Below are 22,427 nucleotides of genomic sequence, written 5' to 3'. Positions count from 1 at the left end.
GAAGGTCACTTTACATATGGTTTTGAAGATGTGGGAAAAGATCAAACCACAGTGAACATCTATCACTTACAGTAGTCTCTGCAGTTCAATGCGCTAGCCCACCTTGATCCTGCTCACACAGCATTTAGGAGGGCTGAGGCAGAACTTTTAGAACAACTGAAGATGCATATATCTAAGAGTAACCATCTTGAGTGTGGATATTCCTAGGCATATAGATGCCCAGCCTCCACCCAAACGAGTGGGAACTGGATGCTGAAATGCCTGTGAGGACCTGGGACCTTGACCATCCTGCCTCCTGCTTACTTGTTTTCTCTCCAGCTCCCTCTGGTGTCCTCAACAACCTATTTTCATCAACTCACTGAACTGCAGTACTGAGTTTGCAACAAGGCAGTAGGTGCTACATAGGCATTCCCCATGTCCCTGGACGCACTGCATAGCTGCATTCATAAGCCGTGCAGGAAACTTACAGAGCAGCTGAATTGGCACTCAGTGCTTTCCAAGATCAGAACTAAGTCTTCAGAAAACACTTCAGAAACAGCAACCTTTTACTAGCCTTAGCTGGCACCAAGGATGGTTACTCAAAGGGAAGATTAATGGATCACTAGCATGGCCTCTCATGAGAAGCCATAAATAAGAAGAAAATGTTCAAGAAAAACATTACTTTACAACTAAATGTGAAGTCATTCATTCAGAGAGGAAAAAAAACCATATATATATGCATATATATAAAGCTTCCTCCAAAATAATTAAACTGGCCAGGAGCACTGCCTCCACAGTCTCATCGATTTGCAATTGCTAATGTAAAAAAAAAGTTAAAAAAAAAAATAAAAAATAAAATCATACTCACCATCTCCAGGCACTGACATGAAATGAGCATCAACCCGTTTTTCATCCTCTCCATACTCATTCTTGGCCAGTAAGGTATAAGCACCATTATTCAGGTGGGTAGGATTGTCCAGCTGGAGGCAGCCATGGTATTCACTTTGATTGATAACATGTATTTTAGTACAGATGTATTCAGACTCATTCAGTATAGCCCCTTCATAGAACCACTGCAATGTGGGCTTAGGGTTCCCTTTCACAGTGAATGGAATACACCAGTGATGGTCCGGGGTTGGAGATTCAATAAAAGTAATATTTGGTGCAACTATATTGGAAAAAAAGAGTGAAGAACATCAGAATATTCTGAACATGTCTCTCCTTCCTTCCCTCTCTCCCCCCAGAGTTATCAGGGAAGTATTTTTCATTTGTCAGTACAAAAGTATGTTATTGGTAGGAATGATACCTATTTGGAAGATACTCACACAGGAACCCACCTGCTCTGCCTAGGGTACTGTACTCACAACTGAAATGAAGCTGTTCTTCAGAAAGAAACAAAGCAAACTAGTTTCAGGCAAAGACTGAGCACCTGTTAAATCACTTAAACCCTGTAAGATGTGGGAAGTTCAGTTACTGGATCACTAAGAAGGGGGAGAGAGACATTTTAGCTTTGCTGAAAAATGGTGGAGTGCTGAAGGAACACAACAGTATTGAAAATATTTAAAAGTTGGCCAAAAGCAAGTAGTACTGGAAATCTATTCAGCTAGGAATCCAAACTTTCAGACAATTTTCTCCACAGAGTCAAAGCCAGAACAGATGACTTAATTCCCTGGATTCTTCTGTCACGGAAAGACGATTTTTTACTATACTTTTTCTCATTCTTTGCTCAGACCTGCTAAATGCCTCAAGTTTACCAACTTGTGCTGTTTCCCTCAGGAAATTTTCCAACACCTTGCCCATTATTTCACTACTGGGAAATTTTCCTTGATATTTATTCTTAACTGCATCCAATTTCATCTACTTATACACCCTTTTATCACTCATAACAGTGCCAAGCTCAGAATCTCATTTACACTGTTCAAATATTTCTACTTTATGTCCCTTTACATAGCTATTATATATCCAATTTCAACCTACAAACCTACATCTACAGTGATTTTTCTAGTTTATTCTGTCATGAGCACATGCTGAACAAAATTTGCCATCTACGAAGTGTTCCATTCCCATCTTCAATTAAATAGAGAGTTTCAACTTATGAAAACATGCTGTCTAGTTCACACCAAATTATATTAGGCTGCATCTTAGATCTAAGAAGCCAGTGTCTCTATACTACATGTCCCTTCCCCCTCCCTTGGCCCTGACAAATAAGTATATTATTCAAAGCTATGGCAAATAAATTTACATCTGGCAGTACGAATGTTGCAAGTGTGTTATTTTTTGAACACAGCAGTTGTTGCTTTAGATAATAAGAATTTAAACATTTGTAGTCTCTTATAATTAATTCTACAAGCCTATTGATGTGTTCACAATTCCTAAGACAGTGTGTATGTACACACACACCATTACAAACCTTCCCACACTAACGGTGCCATTGAGTATTTTGGGTTTTAGACATTTACTTGCAGATTGTTCTAACTGGAAGATAAAGCATTTAGAAAAACATTTTTTTTCAGAACACAGGACTGAAAAAGACAAATACAAATGCTGGTTGGGCTACTCCCAGCATTAACTGCAGTAGACAGTTCACATGCCTTAAGGGTTTTTGTTCCAAAAAATATTTATACCCAGAACAGTTGCTACCAATGTAGTTTGGCCTTGGGAGCTGTACAGAGGCCTGCGTACGTACAGAATACCGTGAGCTCGGCAGAGACCTGGTCCTCTCCCACAATGTTCTCTGCTACGCAGGAAATCCACAGTCCGCTGTCCATGGACGAAACATTCTTTATGGTTAGTGAGGCAGGGTTCTTACTTGTGTCACTCTGCAAGCAATCAGAAAAAGATGTACGTGTCAACCACAGCATAAAGAACAGAGAGAGAGGCAATCACTGGCCACAGCTGAATGGCATTTTTCATTTTCCCTCCTTTTTTATTGTATTAGTGCACAATTAACCAGAGCCTTACTGCAGTGTGTTATCCACACACAAAATACCTACAGAACCAGATGTAACCATCAGTGAAAGCAGATTTAAAGCTCCAAAAGTCCTGCTACAAACACTGCGCTCAACCATTTTTCTGTCCTGTCACTTTCAGTTTCTGCCATTTTCTTAAATGCTTCTTCCCCTCTACATAATGTTTTTTTTCTCAACCCATACCCTTGCTCATATCTTTCTTCCACTTCATGACAGATTTTTATGGTCTATCTCTGCTCCCCTTCAACTTTTTATTCCCTCATATATTCTGTTCAAACCCTGCTTTGCTCTTCCTTTTTGTCTCTTTTCTTTGTACTTAGGCTTGACGTCTCTTCCACTGCTGCTTCCACTGCTATACAGCACCCTGACAACGTGTCTTTTCTCTCCTCATTAGCCAAACTTCTTTTAAAAGCTTCTTCTTTTCATGAAACTTTTCACAACAAATTCCTACCTAAGCTACTGCTTAAGTACTGGTTTATGTGTTTTAGCACAGGCAAATTAAGGTAAGATTTATGATTCTTAGGTATTTTGATCCTTATGGCTCTTGGAAAGCTCAGTGGCTATTTATAGCCTTAAATGCCATATTGAATATGCAGCTATGCAACACTGAATAAAGCAAATAGGGCTGAATTAAAAAAAAAAAAAAAAAAAAGCTGTTAAAAAATCTGGTTTTCTTAAATAAGACCCTTCATATGATCCCCAAATAATTATTCTTTCCATACTTTAATCTTTCATAAAATGCAAGACTATTTTCTTTAAAAGGAACCAAAACACATTAAGAAAATAAACAATAATACTTATTGTAAGTACTTATCTTAGGGTACACAAACACTTCAGTGCTGCACAGAACACAAACAAATAACACACTGCATCTGTAACACCACAGTGACTTTCCATGGCAATCAATGGGCACAGGCAGGAATGCTCCTGCATACAGTCCTGTTGGACCAGAATTTTGAACCTCAAGATGACACCTTTACTTCACTGAAGTTAAATGTCCCTTTGATTCCAGTGTGACACTAGGGGAACTCTCAGGGGTGAGCAGTGCCCAAACCTGGACTGGAACAGAGGGGCTCAATCGCAGGCTTGGGGCTGAAAGCTAGAGCAAGATAAATCTAACCAACATCAATCCGATTATACAGCAGCACAGAAACTAAGGGCATACAATTAACTTTGGAGGACTAAAGTTTATTATCGTTTTAACCCTTGTTAATGTCTCTCTTTGTAAAAGAGGAGAGAAAACAGGCAAAAGCAGCACAGGAGGTGAAGAAAGGGGAGGTGGAAACTAAGATACCGGAGCGAGAGAAAGGAAACCAAACACACCACTCACAGAAAAGGGAAGGACAGTTGTGAATGGCAAATGAGGTTTAAAAGGCACTCATTCTTCTGCTACTGAAAAGACTACTGTGCTCCACAGCTAAGGCTGTATCTAGCTTATATTATGAGCCCCTCAGAAATCTCAAGATGAAGTTAGGCCAAGACAGAATATTTCTGGAAAGCTTGAAGAAAACTGACCATGGCATTTCAAAGAGAGGAGGGTTAAAAAAATAGGCGATATCACTTTTTGAACAGCATCTTACATTTGCTTTGGCACATCACTCACACACACACACAGACACACACACACAAAAGAAAAATAAAAAAGGAAAAAAGGGAAAAGAGAACTTGGTATAGGTTCCCCAAACTGTTTTAATTTCTTGTTCTTGATGATGACTGATGCATCTGGATAGTTTTACAGATTAAATTTTAAAAATAAAACTATGTATCTCTGCAAAGCTCTTCCTTAGGAGACCTGAAAGACAGGCTACTCAAAATCTATACAGACCCGATATAGTGTCCTCAAGGAAAAAAGTGCAAAGGCTACGAGAGCCCACTGGTGCTGTCTCTTCCACACTCTAGGAGCAGTCCTGGAAGTCCACACCCTGTAGTTTGTACAGACCAAAGAGCTTTACACAGTCTGCACCATCAAGAACGTAGGAAAGTCAGTGCCATAAAGTTGTAAATAACAAAGGGTCTTGCCCACTGTATAAATAATGGCAATTTAAGAGGTCAGTTGCTGCATGTTGAAGATCTAATCATATGTTTCTCCTTAATAACACTTCCATTAGAAATAACTTAATCATTCTATCTCCAGTGTGCACACAGTCTAAGGTAGGGACACAGAATACAAAGATCTCAGAAAACAAAATTCCCCCTGCCCACATGATTTTATTGAGGACACATCTTCATGCTTCATTTATTAAAAAAATGACATTCTTTTTAGTAAAATCTTCATTTCTATTTCCAAGGCTCCCTGATGTTGCTTTGTTTGTTGAAGGAAAATTAACAAGTCACAAAATAATATTTACAACCAAATTCCAACACACCAAGCTTTGGCATGAAAACATAATAAAACTAGAGACACGAAGCTTTTTTTCATTATTAGAGTAGATTAGATGTACTCTCTGTATGCAGGTATCAGTGAAAATGAGAAAGCCCTTGTGTTTCAGTATCCTGATTCACCATATTACTTCCAAAAAAATTGCAGTGCTCTCATTTACAGGCAAACATGCAAACACCAGAATGCAAATCAGGGTCTCAAGGAGAGAATGTCTGCTGTTCTCCAAAAACATTGCAGCAGTCATCCTCGACTGAAAGTAACTCAAAAACAAATGTAAACCCAACATTAATTTTCTATTTCATCTTTTTAACACAAAGTTAACTAAAGCTGGACATGAACCTTCATTCCATCCTTCAGCAGATATCACCTGTCTCTGAATTGCCACATATTTGAATATAAAACTCACCTCATGGTTTGAAACAAGATTAGTGAGCACCCAGGACACATTAGGGGGTGGCCCGCCGGTAGTATCACAGTACAACGTGATGCTCTTTCCTTCCACCACGGTGATGTTGTAATTGCTTAAGTTTGCTGAGGGCAAGTCTATGATAGAAACAGCAACAACAAAAAAAACCCACATGTATTTGTATTTGACAGAAACAGACATCACCCAATTCTAAGCAAGCTGTATAAATGCAAGCAAAAACACCACTAAATCAGATATTCACTGTGGTCAGTTACTATTCAGTCAGGGAGTACAAAGCACGTCTTTGGAAACATATAACTAGTCTTTAAACTGCTATTTAGCATTTTTCTGCACCTTCTCTGCTTCACATCCTAAGAAAACATTACTGCATGTGGAAATACATTACACTAATTATATAAGGAAATGGTTCAGATGGGCAAAGAGAAGTTATCCCAACTTCCATTTTTAACTTCAAAATGAAAAAATCCCCTTCCGTTATTCTTTAAAACAAGAAATTTAATCCTTATCATCATAACAGCTGCAAAGAAACCTCTATTTTCCATGAACTGACATAGTGGTATTCCCACTGCTCTCCACTGTTCTCCCATTAGCTCCCAGTATCACAGGAGATTGCAGCCCTCCCTCTCATACGGAGACACGGTTCACAGAAAGCGGGGCAAGACCTAGAACTTTAGTACAAAGTGCAGGAAACAGAGCCCTGAACAAATCAAGCCAGAGGGGCGAATGGGCAGAAGAGAAGGTTGGCAATTGCACAGAGTTGCTATCCAAGCCAGCTCAGCAGAATTTTCTATTACCCTCAGAAAAGCAGTGAGACAGTACCACTCACCAGGAAACAAGCCCTGATTTTGCAAGAATCAGGACTCCCCCTCCATCTCACAGACCTGTAAGTCACTCTGTATCTCATTCTTCAGCAACCAATGCAATAGGAGCTTCCCAAACAGCAAATATATGTTGGATGCTTACAAAAACAAAAGGAATTATAGACTGACCCTCTTATTAAATAATCCCAGCAATTCAACAGACTTCAGGCACAGAGGACCTCACATTTCATATTTATTTACATAGTAAATAATTATGCAACATGCTAGAAATATCACATCTTTCTTAAAAAGATACTGTATCGTTATTTGGAGCTGCTATACTCTCTAAAAAGCTCTGGCCTCCTTTATGAGGCATTTCTCATCAACTGTTCCAGACAAGTTTTACTTGCAATTTATCATCTCAAAAAATGAAGTCTATCTGCTGTGCTGGATATGCATGCATGATCTTGCAAAGTCTTTTTCTGAAACAACAGTTATCTTTTTTTGGTTGGTTGGTTGGTTTTGGTTTTTATTTAAGAGTACAGTAGTTTCATCATGGACTTGCAGATACAGACATTTAGCAGACTTTTTTGCTTATGTAAAAAGTCCTATACAAACAACTAGCCACCAAGTAAGTGTGAACACATCAATATGTTTGCCAGAACTTCAACAGAAGCTATATGTATTGGAAATCTCCCTTTAAATTTAATTAGTTCAATAAAAATTAAATGAGAGGAAGTAATACAAAAAAGAGGACAATTTTCCAGACAATGCTTTCTTGCCTAATAAGATTTGAAGATCAGCACAAGTATACAATAACTGCTTCTACCAGTGCTTTAAGTAGTGCTGTAATATGATTCCTGTTATAGGCACCATGGATTTCTTCTATTATGTTCACTTTATAAATCATATGTTGAAGTTTATTGAGACAGAGCTGGACAGTTTGTACGCTTTGATGCAGTAATCTGTTAGCGAAGGTAGCCATCTGCTCTCGCCTGCTGTGAATTCAAATCTCAGCAGTGTCTGTCAACTTGCTGGGCAGGAAATAAAACTAATCTTAGGGAACATTTGGATATTAATTATGCTGGTTAGGGAACGAGGAGCGAAGTAATGAGATCATTTGCTTTATAAAGTTACACTTCCACACTACCTCTGAAAACCATTCCAACTAACTCTTCCCAGAACTGAACACGCAAAGAGATTAAAGCTTCCCCACTCCTTACTGGCCCTAGCACTTGGGACAAGGTCTACGCAACAGATTAGCCTTTCGCAGTTCAAGCCGGCACAGTTCCTACTAACACATAATTTCACATTAAACCTCTCATGTAAGCAAAAATAAAAACAACTTTGGTCCCTTAGAGCCCTCTCTTAACAGCTGTTAAGTTCTGAGACAACTTCTTCCTGCAGTGTGTTTATTTAAAATATAGGCAACTGAAGTTTAATTCCTCTGGTACTGGTTCTGGTTCCCACTCAGAATTAGATCTGGTTCTGTTTTGTTTGTTGTTTGTTTTTTTTTTTTTCCAAACGTCTGCACATATCATGTTAGTGTTATATCTCTGAAGAAAACAGCAACACCATGCTTGTATCCTGCCAGGGGGTTATAAGAAAACAATGCTTACTATTCTATAGATTCCTAAAGTTACACTAAAAACCAGTTGCAATACCTGGCAGAAAACATTGCAGCAAAGAAGTAGGAGTGGAGTGGAGTAGAATGACAAGAGGAGAGGAGAGGAGAGGAGAGGAGAGGAGAGGAGAGGAGAGGAGAGGAGAGGAGAGGAGAGGAGAGGAGAGGAGAGGAGAGGAGAGGAGAGGAGAGGAGAGGAGAGGAGAGGAGAGGAGAGGAGAGGAGAGGAGAGGAGAGGAGAGGAGAGGAGAGGAGAGGAGAGGAGAGGAGAGGAGAGGAGAGGAGAGGAGAGGAGAGGAGAGGAGAGGAGAGGAGAGGAGAGGAGAGGAGAGGAGAGGAGAGGAGAGGAGAGGAGAGGAGAGGAGAGGAGAGGAGAGGAGAGGAGAGGAGAGGAGAGGAGAGGAGAGGAGAGGAGAGGAGAGGAGAGGAGAGGAGAGGAGAGGAGAGGAGAGGAGAGGAGAGGAGAGGAGAGGAGAGGAGAGGAGAGGAGAGGAGAGGAGAGGAGAGGAGAGGAGAGGAGAGGAGAGGAGAGAAGAGAAGAGAAGAGAAGAGAAGAGAAGAGAAGAGAAGAGAAGAGAAGAGAAGAGAAGAGAAGAGAAGAGAAGAGAAGAGAAGAGAAGAGAAGAGAAGAGAAGAGAAGAGAAGAGAAGAGAAGAGAAGAGAAGAGAAGAGAAGAGAAGGGGGAGGAGAAGGGGGAGGAGAAGGAGGGGAGGGGAGGGGAGGGGAGGGGAGGGGAGGGGAGGGGAGGGGAGGGGAGGGGAGGTCACATTATTATGTGTGTTTTCTTTTCCTCCCTTTCCTAGTCATGAGATGTGGGTGGGAAACACATACAAGAATTGCCTTGAGACTCATTTTTTCTGGTTGGATATCCTGAATTAGTGAACTTTAGCTGCAAGGTCATTTCGGCTTTTATTTCCAGTGGCACCCAGACTGCTTCACAGCAGAACACACACCAGTTGAGAAGTGGCTGTGTTTGGAAAAAGCAAACAATAGCATAAAACCTCGTAACCAGAAAATGTGATACACTGGACTCAAGCAACAGAGCAATAAGACTAAGCAGCAAAACTTGTACTGAAAACTACCTGTATTTAAAAAAACAGAATGCACCCTAACAGACACATATGCTCAGTATGTATGCTCAGTGTAGTGCAAGACCATTTATACGAGTCAGTAGCATTTTGACACCTACACAATTAGAAAGATAGCCATCCATGCTGCATTTACTCCTGGCTTAATTTGGGTATATACGGTGTTTTAGATGCCTATCTCTTGTCTTGATATGGATGTACATTTTGAAGTCCTTTGTACACAGTAATTGAAACAAGCCATCAGACAACAGGTTCAAATACTTTTGTATACTGCCAGCATAGTAACTTTAGACTGTAGCATAAGAGCCCATGCAAGGTAGACATGACATCATCTTTCCACAAGTCTCATCTTGATATCTCTCAGACAAAGATTACCCTGTGCCCCAAAGCTTGAAACACAGTATCTCTCTCAAAATTTCATGGCATTAATTATTATAATTCTGGATACCAGCAATAACCCTGCTAGTATCCCATTTCTTTTTTAACTTGGCTTTAATATCCTTCTGCAGCAATGAATTTCACAGACATTCTGTCTAGGCTGTATGAAAGAGTCATTTCCTTTTATCAGTTCTGAAATTTGTCTGTGACATTCAAATTCATTGAGTGCTCTCCTGTTCTGACAGAATGAAGAAAGGAGAGTTTCTGAATGATCTTCTTAAGACCACTCTGTTTTATTTCATTTTCTCAAGTCCCCCTTCTTCTCAATAACCTATCCAAAGCTTTCCAGTGTCTACAAAAATGGTAGGACAGAACCTGCTACTGAGAATTTTACCCTGTAATGTGGAGAGTTACACAGTTCAACAGATGAAAACATACACTAAAAATCATGTGTTTCATTATGTATGGTGTATAACAGCTATGTTATTTCACCACATACAGAATATCTGTTCTCATATTCAAACTGGTAACACTTTATCCCCGGAAACAGGCAGCTCTGGATCAGAATAAGCAGTCACTTCCCCACCATGGCACAACTGGACACAACAGAGACAAGCAGGAGGAATTCATTTATGTCGGATGCGTCTCTCCAAACATCACCCCATGCTTTAGAAGGAACAAACACTCCTTTAAGTAAGGGGGAACTATTTACCTTCACAGACCATCACTAGTGCAAAACGAGGGCCCAAGGCCATCAGACAGTGGAACTATTAAGCATCAGTAGGGAATGACTCATATCTTCACTGTGTACAGATGTGACTTCAGCAATCACAAACCCAAAAACTTGGGATTATATTTTTAAAGGTTACTACAGCATTAGGCTACACAACTGCCAATGGAAACTAATAAAAACTAACAACAAGAATGTGCCTAAATTCACAGAATCACAGATTGGTTGGGGTTGGAAGGGACTGCTGGACATAATCTAGTCCAATCCACTGGCTAAAGCAGGTTCACCTGCAGTAGACTGCACAGAAATGTGTCCAGGTGGGTTTTGAATGCCTCCAGAGAAGTAGACTCCACAACCTCTCTGGGCAGCCTGTTCCAGTGTTCCGGCACCCTTAAAGTAAAGAAGTTTCTCCTCATATTCAGACGGAACCTCCTTTGCTTCAGTTTGTGTGTGCTGCCCCTCATTCTGTCATTGGGCACCACCTAAAAGAGTCTGGTCCCATCCTCTTGACATCCACCCTCTAGATATCTATAAGCATTAATAAGATTCCCTCAGAAGACAGCAGTAGTAAGTAGGCCCTAGAGGTTTTTCAAAGTCTTCATGCTGCTACTTACTATGTTCTACGGAAAACTTTAACTGGTCTTGGTAGAGCCAGACTGCCACTATATGTCAAAATAAGGATATAACCTAATTAAGAAATAACTGAGTATTAATACAAACTGTAACTCAGCTCTCAGCATCAACACTCTACCCAATAAACTACAACAACTTTTAGAAGAAGAAGGTCTTAAACAAGGAGAAAAGAAGCCACCATTACATCCAAGATGTTGTTTCACTGGTTAACTATCTTCACAGTTACAAATTCTTTTACAAAATTATTTCCAGATTGACTTTTCAGCTTCAGCTTTCATCTGTTTTGTTCTGGGATTTGTTCAGCTGCTCAAAAGCCTTCACCAAATAATTCTCTCAATATGGTCAGTTAGCCTCACTAACACCTAAGAAATGACATGATGAAGAAATAAGCTCCTGAGAGAATATCTTAAACCCAATATTGCATTCATTTATGCCATCCTTTGTACAGCAAACCCCTGATTTTCATTGGCCTGTCAGCAAACTCCCAGGAGTCTAGCCATGATGCAGTGTCACTAAATGGTTTCCACTGCAGCCCATGACATCTCTTTTTTGCTTCACACATTTTTGCAGGTCAACCTGTCCTGTGACTAGAACAAGCAGTTACCAAGAAAAAAATGTCAGTTTTTTTCTCAAAACTAGCCAACTGCATCTGAATTTTAATAAGGTGATTTTAATCCTTACCTGAAACCCTTTATCTTCTTTTTAATAAATATAACAGACCAAGAATGATTAAATTAATACAGAGCCAGCAACCATCTATGAAACTGAACCATGTAAATGCAGACTACCAGAACCACTGATTTATAACATATCCTCTGTAATTTGTAAGATACAGTGGCCCAAATCCAGTCTGCTTGTCCCACATAAGGTTTCAATACAGTTCAAGGCTCTTGGCTCCCCTGGTTTTGCTTTTTCTCTCTGGGGAGAAAACATACAACTGACTACAGCACTACAGTACAGCTTCGTAACACCCACCACTTGTACTGTCTGGAGCCTGGAAACAGGATGGTTGACAATGCAATTTGTTAAGAACTGTGCACACGGATCTGCAAATTTCGGAGGCCTTACTGGCTCCATAAAGGTTGTATCAACATAAAATGTTAAAAAAAAAAAAAAGTTTTCTTATATTGTTCTACTAAAATTCTGCCTCGTTTGAAAATACAGGAAGGTGTTAAAAATTCCAAAGATCTTTTCCTATGGGCTTTTATAGATTTAAAAAACAAAGCAAAAAACTTTCTACCAATTCTAGCTACAAAGCTAACAGCTGTTGGATATGATTTACCTCCTGTGTTTCACTTAGCAACTGTCTGCAGCCAAGAAGTTCTGAGCCAAATTTCAGCCATGGCCTAAGTGGGCATGTTTCCACTGAAGTCTGCAGAACAACAGGGCTAAAAATTAGCCTGGCTGCATCTTAAGAGCACTATAAACAGGATATGCCAAAAGTTTACATGCAAAAGATGAATTAAAGAAACATAAACCATTGTTTCCATTTCCTATTGTATCACAACCACAAAATCCAAATGCCCAATCCATAGGGATAATTGCAGAAATCTCGCAGAAGTTACTCCAAGATGACAATCAGAACCATATTCAATGAAAATTAAAAAATGTTAGGAAAATAAAATACAGAATTAGCAGAAATGAGGAACATATAAAAATATATAATCTCTCACTGCTCTAACCACCAGACACTACTCTCCATTTCTTCACTCTAACTTTGCCATCATGCACAACAAAACTTGAAATTTCCCTTGAATTAAAAAGGGACTAATCTGAAAAGGGGGAAAGAGGAGGAAGAATCCTGGATTATGATCCTTTTGCCCAGCATATTTCCATACACTGCCCATTGAGTGTTAAAGAAACTGTCCCACATCAAAATGTCTTCAATATTTCAGAAGAGTATATAGCCATTGAATAGAGCACTGCATAACCACTTAATAGAGATACGGTCATCATGTGGCACAGCAAATCTTGATGGGTGTTTTCCACAATGACCACAGTCTTTTGCACAGGTCTGACAGGGTTAAACTCAAATAGTCTCAAACACTCTACAGGTTGGTGGCGAGGACATCACCGAAGCTGTATCTTAGATTCCTGAACTGAAGCTGAACCCAGAGATTGATGACAAAATCTCCTCCTGTAGCCACTGTTTTTTTTTTCCTAACCCAGAAAACAACAACAACACCAACAACAACACCTTCCCCCCCCCCCCCGCAACCCAGAAAAGAAAAGAAAAGAAAAGAAAAGAAAAGAAAAGAAAAGAAAAGAAAAGAAAAGAAAAGAAAAGAAAAGAAAAGAAAAGAAAAGAAAAGAAAAGAAAAGAAAAGAAAAGAAAAGAAAAGAAAAGAAAAGAAAAGAAAAGAAAAGAGAAAAGAAAAGAAAAGAAAAGAAAAGAAAAGAAAAGAAAAGAAAAGAAAACAAAACAAAACAAAACAAAACAAAACAAAAAAACACACCACACAAGTCTTGTTATGCCCTTTTGAAAGGAAAAGCACAAATTCCTACCCTTGGGAAAGGCTGAGTCCAAACGTAAAGGCTCCTTGCCAAAGCCCTGAGGAGAGTCATTCAGACCAGAGTTTAGGACTTTCCCATGCCTTCAGTATTTCCTGATGATCAGTTGGAAGGCATATGCACACTGTACAAGCATATTTTAGACCTCTTCTTGCTAGATGTGCTTGCTGCTTCAGCATACCTTCTTAAAGTCCAACTCTCATTTTCTTACTGCACCAGATCTGACTCTCACAACACTCACCTCGTTAGTCTATGGAGGAACATCTTTCTGTTGAGAAGCAGAAAGAGTGGTATGGCAGCTCATCGAGCCACCCAAATATTTTGCAATACTAAGAGAAATCTGCCTTCAGTCATGACACACCTGATTGTCACATTCAGCTGGGAACCTTTACAGAAAATAATCAAACAAGTATGGCCTCTACTGGAAGATCACGAGTCTTTAAAGTATGCTTTCCCTGAGATAACACACCCTTAATTTGCCTTTAAACACTCCAGCAGTCCCTGCTTAGCTGAAGTTATCACTAGAAGCGAACTTTTGTAAGGAGAGTGAGTGTGTGCTGCAGCAAAGGCCACAAAACTTGCTAACTCATCTTCATGATTACAGCAGTGAACACAACCTCCGCAGAACTGTCATCCCATCCAGGCCTTCAAATGCCATCATGAATGCCATGCAGGCAAAAACCAGCAACAGCTGCGCACGAGAACAAATTCACTTGGACAGCAAGCCATCTTCTGCAGTCAACCTTCACAGAAGCTTTGAAGGTTGCTGCTGACATTTCAAACCAGATGAAGGGCTTATATTTCCAAGGCTTATATCAGCTCCTTAACTTCTGCCCAGGACTTGTCTCTTAAGGTCCCTAGGACAGCCACCTAAAAAGCTGGAATAATGAAAATTGGTTTTATTAAGTTTGGAAAATTCCAACTCAACTTTGGAGTAACAGTGAAACAGTTACTGTCAAAACTCTCATAATTTTTCATGCAGCCCATGATCACAGATAAGAAAAATAAGAACAGTTTGCCACCATACATTATGCATAACATGTAGTTCTTTAGCCAAAATAAACAATACATGGTAGAGAGCCCAAGAATATTCTGAAAGGTAAACACGGGGAATGTTTAAGGCTTTTTTTAAACTCACTTCATTCTGCCTGTAATGTTCTCCTTCTGATAGCCTTATCTGCGAAGCCTGGCTGATAATGGAAAAAAATGTCAACACCCACTGGATTATTCCTTTGCTTGTGATTTTAGACTGCATTGTACTGTGATAGCCTAAGATCTAATCCTTATTTTATTGACTAACTAATACAACAAATCTTTTCAGTAAATTCAAAGAAATAAACACGTCAATCCTTCAGTTTGCCTTTTTCTCCTCCTTAGAATTTATAACCACCTACCTCCAGTCTGATACTACCATTTACTTATTTACCTCTAGGACAAAAATCTGTCACCAGAAAGAGGCTGAAATGAAGCCAGATCCAGTCCAGTTCATCCATAGTCATCTGAACAATTGCCCATAAAAATTCATGTCTTTCCCAACCAAGCAAGAAACGGGCAATCCATCTCTTTAGGCTGTAATTCTACATTACAACGTTTTCTAACATTTCATCATTCATACACAAGAACCAGCACAAAGAGCAACACCAGAGTACCTCATGCGCAAGGGAAGAGATAGACAAAAAAATGTTAGCATGCAAAAAAATCTCATCGTTTTCAGATCAGACATTTCTGTTGACTGGCTGTGTATGTAAACAAACAGCCAGTCTGAACATATTAATACATTTGTTATACGTAAAACAAATTAGTACATGAGACTAATATGCCACTTTGTTCAGCAGACTTTAACTAGCACTCATGACCAATGACAAGAAAGAAAACATCTTCTGAAACAATGGATGATAAATAAGCATACAAACCTGGGAAAGTAAGCAGAATTGCAAGCCAGATCAAGCACCACACCAGCATACATAAAAAAATCTGATTAACTAAATTGGCCATATAAGGCAAAATGCCATTACCAGACTGAGATCCAGAGCAACAAAAAACCTATATGGGCCTGCAGAGACAACTGTAGAAGCCAAGCCCCTCCCAAAAATACCACAAGAAAAAAAAACGTATTTCAGTATCAGTGAGTTCAACAACAGCAGCTGAATAACTGATTGTCTACCAGTGGGAGCAACCGATATCTTAATCACCAGTACCAAAGACATGGGTTTTCCTCCTTGGCATGCAGTGATCTCCAAGTGATCTGCAGAGCGACAGAGTTCTGGGTGACCTTACCCCAGGCATAGGACATGGCTCACTCCCAAGAATTTAATACACCAGTGGCAACTGTCACCGGAGCTTACAGAAGTAGTAATAGGAACAAAGTGTTTACTTATTTAGCTCTCTTTCTTGGTTTTTCTAATGCTATTTATCAGGTAGAAACAAAGGAAAAAAAAGTGGATGGCCTAAGTGGTGATGCTGTCCATGTTGTACAGACAACCAGCAAATGCTGTGAAAATGGCAAAACTAAACAAAACCACTCCTCCACACAGAAGGCTCTACTAATACTACCATGGCAGACGCAACTTAATATTTGACATAGCCATTAACTGTGAATTTAAAACTTAAAAGAATGTGACAATTTTCATCACACATACATACAATTCAAATGAAGTTGAAAAAATAATTCTGCAAACATTGTAACAATTTATTGACTTTTAATATTGCAGCTGGAAAAGATCTTCTAGATAGTGAACATACCCTACTTTAAACCCCAAGAAAAGAAATCACAAAGCTGATGGCATCTAAATTGCAACCAGCCTTTAATCAGCACATTAATAAACACTTCCACCATATAAACAATAAGTAAAGTACCACAGAATTTCACTAATTTTCACATCAATTATCTACAAACCAAAGCCTCATTATCAAAAAAACACAGTGGCCTCTTCCAACTTCCCAGCAAGAGATTTATTAGCAGCACAGAGCAGCGAGACAGCCTGTTACCAAGACATTTACCACATACTGTACAGGCCACTTACTATAATATTATGAAGTAATTAATAACACCTGCACACAAAGAAGAGAGCATGCTTGCTTAGTTTCTAAATAAAAAAAAATATAACAAACTGGAGAGATGGGATGGAACAATTTCATTAGCAGAGAAAATTAGAATATGTTTTATTAACAAAATATAAAGGTCTGCATGCTCAAAAATGTCTCTTTATATCAAAAGAAGCTAACGAGATCACGTAGTTGACAGGGAAAAAAGTTCACAAAACAAAGTCAAAAGCAGAATTCTTCTTCTATTTCAGTTCTACCTGTTAGCCTCTTAGAAAGCTCTGGAAATTAAATAAACCAGCTTCATTATTGGGTTTTTTGAAATTAAGTACTGTTCTTTTAAACACAGAAAAATATTTGTAGAGATACTGAAAGCAAGAGCCACACATTGCATCTTTCAGATATTTTCCAGAACACTGTCCGTGCTCACCAAGGTAGTAATTCTTCTTCACCTTGGATTGTCTATTCTGTGCCTAGGAAAATGCTGTGTTGTCACCTTTATTAAAAACCTATATCCGGCACTGGTTCATTTTGAAAAAGTAATTAAGGGGAAAAACTCACTAAAAGAAAAAAAAAAAAAAGTAAATTTTAGCCATATTTCGAGCCTGTAAACTAACCTAAATAATTGGCAGGCATGTTCTGACATCCACACAGATCTTCAGCAAAATTAACATATCCCATATGCAAATTCTACATACAGCAAATTCCAATCTGAATGTTCTATATGTCCACCTTTCCTCCTCCTCCTCCTCCTCTAGTTGGAAGTACCACCTTGCCTTGTCATTGCAAGTATTTTAGTCAAGATATGCCCACAAGATGCGTGCATGCATACACGCATGCACATACACAGCATCAAGAAGTCAGAGACAAGTCTGGTGCAACTGCAGATGGTCAAGCACTCAGGAAAAAGAAATAATGTCCCACAGTTTTATTTCTGGGTATTTAAACAAAAATTTTCAAAGAAAAACCCTAGCTACTTGGCACCTTCTAGATGTGGCAGCCAAGAATGCTACAAAACACTATGCTGGAGCTCCCAGTTTGTACTAATTGATCTCAGTCCACCAGTACACCCTTCTACACCCAGCAGATACCTTCTAGTCCATCCAGCTGGAGCAGATGGTTGGGTCCATTTAGCTCGGCTTGGTATCATCTCCTACTTCAGGTAGATCAGATCCTGCAGCACACAAGACCGACTGTGCAGCTCACCAGACACCCTAACAGGTTGCTTTTCTTTGATATACCAGATGCTAGCATCATTATTTTCATGAATACACCGCCCCAGCTGGTCCCAGCCAGAAGGTGGACACAAGGCAAATAGCATGATGCATGACCACAAAACACATTACTGCCACTGAACACCACACGTTTGGTCTGCAGCAGCTCCCCTCCATGGCTGTTTCTTGACAGCAGCTGCTATCAGAGGATGTCACACTCTCCATTTAGGCAGTGGAGAAAAGGACACTCAATGGACAAACATGGAGTGAGAAAGGGTATTGTTTCTTTGTTCCTCCTGCTATTCACCTTCACTTACTGCTTCTCCAATCCAAAGCAGCCCTCCATGGGGATACCCATGCTCCCTTTCCTTCCTGCCTGCCTGCTGCAGGGCACCCCAGCTCCCTGATCTGCAAAAGTAAGCTCCAGACTCCAAAAGGTCTCACATCATGTCAGAAATACCTGGTCTCTGCCCCTTTTACACAAAGGAGGAGAAATCTCTCTGATGAGTGGGTGAAACCTTTCACCAGCTGCCCCAGGACCACATACAGGCAGCAAAGTTGCATACAAAAAAAGCCTCACTATTACATTTTTCCACTATCTCCAGATCCCTATAAGCAAACTGAAAAAAATATGCTGCAAAATGCTAGAGACCCAAGCTTGTTATGACTCTTTTGCAAAGGCTTCACAAGAGAACTCAGTAGAGTTTCATCTGTGTGAAGAACCGAGGTACTCCTAATTTGTCTCTACTAGCATGCAGTTTTTCTGAATTTCCTTCCTATGGTCCTAGCACTAGAGTTTGTATTTTTGAAGGGAAATAAAGATCTCATTAACCATAAATACCTGAAAAAAAAAATCAAGGAGGTAAAATTTTCTATCTCTTGAGCTTGGAAGCACTAATATCTAGTGCAACAATGGCACATGCATTTTACATAATTCTTGTGTGTTATCTATAATGGGTGTTCTGTTCTCCTGCACTTGAATAACGGTACATTGATCAAGGGAAAAAAAAAAATTATGTGAAGCTCCCAGAATTATTACATGTGGGGTGAAAGTCCAGTGAGTGGTTAATATCTCCACGGAAACCTTTTCGTCTATCAGCATTGTTGTCATCCTGATAGGCATCTTGAAAAAAAGCATGTTCGTTTTTCCTGTATCACAAAAATCTAGCAACAAATTTATGTTAAAAGAGTATTACCGCAGTTTGGGACCTTCATATCCAGCAAAGCTGTCTTCTTGTTGTTGTCATCTACACAATATAAATCCTGAGTTTCTGGGTAAGACTTGGTCTCTTGAAATTTCTTGATCCACATAATTTCACAGGAACACTTGAATGGATTGCCCACCAATATCCTATAGCAAAAAAAAAAAAAAAAAAAGAATGCAGAATGTGTCACGCCTATAGAAAAAAAAATAGGGAGCAGGGAAGCTCCAGGGACTCAGCTGGGTGAAAGCAGAACTTTGACCCTTTAGTTAAGAAGGATAAGGAATGCAACCTTAGTAACCTCAGTGCAATGTAAGCTACAAGTGGATAATGGTTTACATGCAAAGAATGAAGCTCTCTTTCCACCAAGAATCCAGACTGTCATAGATCGGACAGATCATACAGGGGGTTCAACTACTATCTCCAGTTTACTGGTGTAAATCAGGAGCACAGGGACTACTGGGCTTTCCATCAAGCTCCATTTTATTTCATGAAAGCCAAGCAGAGATCAGAATTGCTCTCTTCTACACTTGACTCTCTGCTCAGCTACCTCAGAAAGATCATGCCAGAAATGGTTTACTGCTGTGAGGTGGTAAATTCTTTATAGAGCCAAACAGTCATGGATTATAGGCAAGCTCTAACAAACTCTAATCATAAAAAAGGATTTCACCTAACCTTCAAAATTCATCCGCTACAACACTCTAGAAAATCTCACAGTAAAACCCTAGGTAATGTCATGAAGAAACACTAACTGAAAAAATGGCTCTGAAACAGAAATGTATCATCTAGCTATACAGTATGCTGCATGGAATTTAAACCACAGGTTAGTAAACTCACCAAATTCTAGTTTTAAAATTTCATAAAATTACACAACGATGTAATGCAATAATGCCCAAGTAAAAGTTAAACAGAAACATCCCAATTCACATAAGAAGTGATCTAGTATTATTTTTTCCTACTACAGGCACAGATAAGATCCAATAAAGTATGTGCAAGTGACTGTTTGAGGCATCTCATTATAGGGAGAACAACTGTTCTTAGGAAAATTTCATGAACATTTTCAATGTATAGAAACTAAAATCAGGTTGCTCACAGAATTTAGGTTCATAAATGCCTCCTGAGGACACTAAGTGTGCAAATCATGGAAAACTCTGCTTATCAGAGCTGTAATTTGTTTCCCCCAAAAAAATCCGCAGATTAACAGCTGCAGGAATCATTCTTGCAAGTGTCTGAAAGAGCAATTTGTGTTCATGGAAGTCATCTGCTGGACTTTAACAGCACCACAGCATGGACAAGACTTGCTTGTGCAATTAAGATCCCTTGCGTCAAAACCTACAACATGCATTTTCAAAACAGCAATATTTACTTCACGTCTTCATTTTCATCCTATAACTTCCCTGTAAAAGAGAAATTTCCTTTGATCAGTGGCTGAGCAGTCCTTTTCTTCCACTTCACCAAGGGAGTTAGGCCCATCATTGGCAGGATGCTGGATAGAGGCATGATGGCCCTCTACATGTACTTGTGTGAAAGAAAGAATCTGGCCTAGTAAAAACAAATTACATGTCTTTATCTTGTTTGCTATAATTTTACAGCTGCAGCTACAGTTTGTTCTAAAAGAAGCAGCTTCTCAAAGCAGCATCCTCTTCTCTACAATACCTGGTGAATATCTCCTACTTCACCCTATCCTGAAGTTCCATCCCTTTATGTTTTGATTTACAAGAGTGCTAACAACAGGACACTTGTTTGTCAGAAAAGGTCCTCAGAAGACACTTATGGCATCATTCTCCTCTCGGATTGCCCTTCCAATACTTTTCATTCTCTCCTCTTTCTAATTTTACACCTAGGTACTAGCAACTTATCAACACAATTGTTCAACTGATACTAATTTTATCACTGTTTTTCCTCCCTTCAGCCCCTCCAATGCTTTCTTGCCCTCACTTCTCCCATGTCTGTTTCTCTCAATACATAGTAATCTCTGCATAACTTTAGTTCCTCTATCCCTACACTTGAAACTCTTTCCCAAGTCCACTACACTACCTCAATTTTGCATCCTCTGTCTCTCAACTTGTCCCTCATCACACAGTGCCTCCGTACTTCAAATATCACTCAGTTTAAACTTCACACCATCCATTTTTCCCATGTCTGGCTCACTCTCAATACCCTTCCCCTGCTTTTACTACCATGGCACTGAATGGCCATTGTTTAACTCTGGTATCAGCAACACAAATGTATTTACTCCTAATTCACATCAGTCAGTTGTTTTTCCTCTAAGTGTTATTTCCTAGCCTCATTAAACTTCATTTCCATAATTTCCATAACATATCTGTAACATTTGATTCTCTCACTCTCTGTTGCAAACCTTTTTTCAGTTCTTTCTGCCCAGGAGCAAAGCAACTTCTTCAGAAAGATCAGCAACATTGATGTTGTTCTTTTTCAAAATCTTTGTAAGCACTCACTCCACCCATAGCCTAAAAGAAACTGTTCACCTGAAATGTAGAGATTCAAGACTGGCTTGATCTGTGCTTTGGAATGAACCTGTTACTGGTGGCAGACAAACTCCAAGAAGCTGGGAGAAGAGTATGCCTTCAAAATTACAGTCCCCTCCTTTTTCGCATGCTTACTAAGCTAGAGCATACCCATTCTTACATTTCTCCAACTTGGGGAGAGGGGCAAAAACGACTCAATTTCTCCCCTAACTGCTTAGAAAAATTAGGAGAAGACCAAGCTTCATGCTGTGCACCCGTCTGAGTCTTGCATCTATTTCTTTGAGGTCACAACAACTACAAAACTTAGAACATACAGCCAAGTACACACTACAGATGATTTTTTGGCAGGAACTAGATACAGCATATGAAGAAACAAGGACTTTCAGAACTCACAGACCTATGAGAGGCATCCAGCAAGACAAGTGCTCTGCAACTAGCTAGTCTCTCCATCGGAGTGCTTGGCAACCTCCAAGTTATGAAAGAAAATTCCAGTGAGCAATGTTCCCTGGGCTGTAAAGAAAGTGACTACACCAATTTAATTATCAGTAAAACCTACCCAAAGGGCATAACCTCTTTTTGTGGCACTGGAATTTGCTAATTTCATTTCCCCAACACTGAAGTTCAACAGAGGCAGTTGAGAATTGCAATGGTGGTGCTGCAATTCTTGGACTGGCATTTTGGACAATGTCTGACTCTGCTCTGAGCTCTGGGAAGGCAACCTTCCTCTCCTCTGCAGCCCCAGCCTTCCCAAAGCTCCTGCAGGCACTCTGCAGTCCCACACATTAGCAAAGCACGCAGAGGATGACCAGAATTTTGGTATGTATACCAATACAGAAATTCTGCTTGATGGAACAGAGGATAAAAATGGAATATTGAAACAATCAACAAATATATGTTTACCAGTGCTTCATTACCAAATGTTTATATAAAGCACAATGAAACTCAAAGGATTTGAGGAAATAAA

At 39.6% G+C, this 22,427-nt stretch overlaps 1 protein-coding gene across 1 annotated transcript in view; it reads right to left on the bottom strand.

Moving 5' to 3' along the window:
- NTRK2 (neurotrophic receptor tyrosine kinase 2) overlaps nucleotides 1–22,427 on the bottom strand; it is a gene marked incomplete at its 3' end in the record, with an annotated part of 203,362 nt that overhangs the window by 154,251 nt on the left and 26,684 nt on the right. The window contains exons 5-8 of the mRNA XM_082074505.1: nucleotides 18,972–19,126; nucleotides 5,735–5,871; nucleotides 2,666–2,798; nucleotides 848–1,147 (exon numbers count right to left, since the gene is read on the bottom strand). Of these exons, the coding sequence (XP_081930631.1) occupies nucleotides 848–1,147; nucleotides 2,666–2,798; nucleotides 5,735–5,871; nucleotides 18,972–19,126 (725 nt within the window). The remainder of the gene's footprint in view (nucleotides 1–847; nucleotides 1,148–2,665; nucleotides 2,799–5,734; nucleotides 5,872–18,971; nucleotides 19,127–22,427) is intronic.

The sequence above is a fragment of the Streptopelia decaocto genome (assembly GCF_964273445.1).
Source record: "Streptopelia decaocto genome assembly, chromosome: Z".
In the NCBI taxonomy this organism is placed as follows: Eukaryota; Metazoa; Chordata; class Aves; order Columbiformes; family Columbidae; genus Streptopelia; species Streptopelia decaocto.
This window is presented reverse-complemented; position numbering and strand designations above follow the sequence as displayed.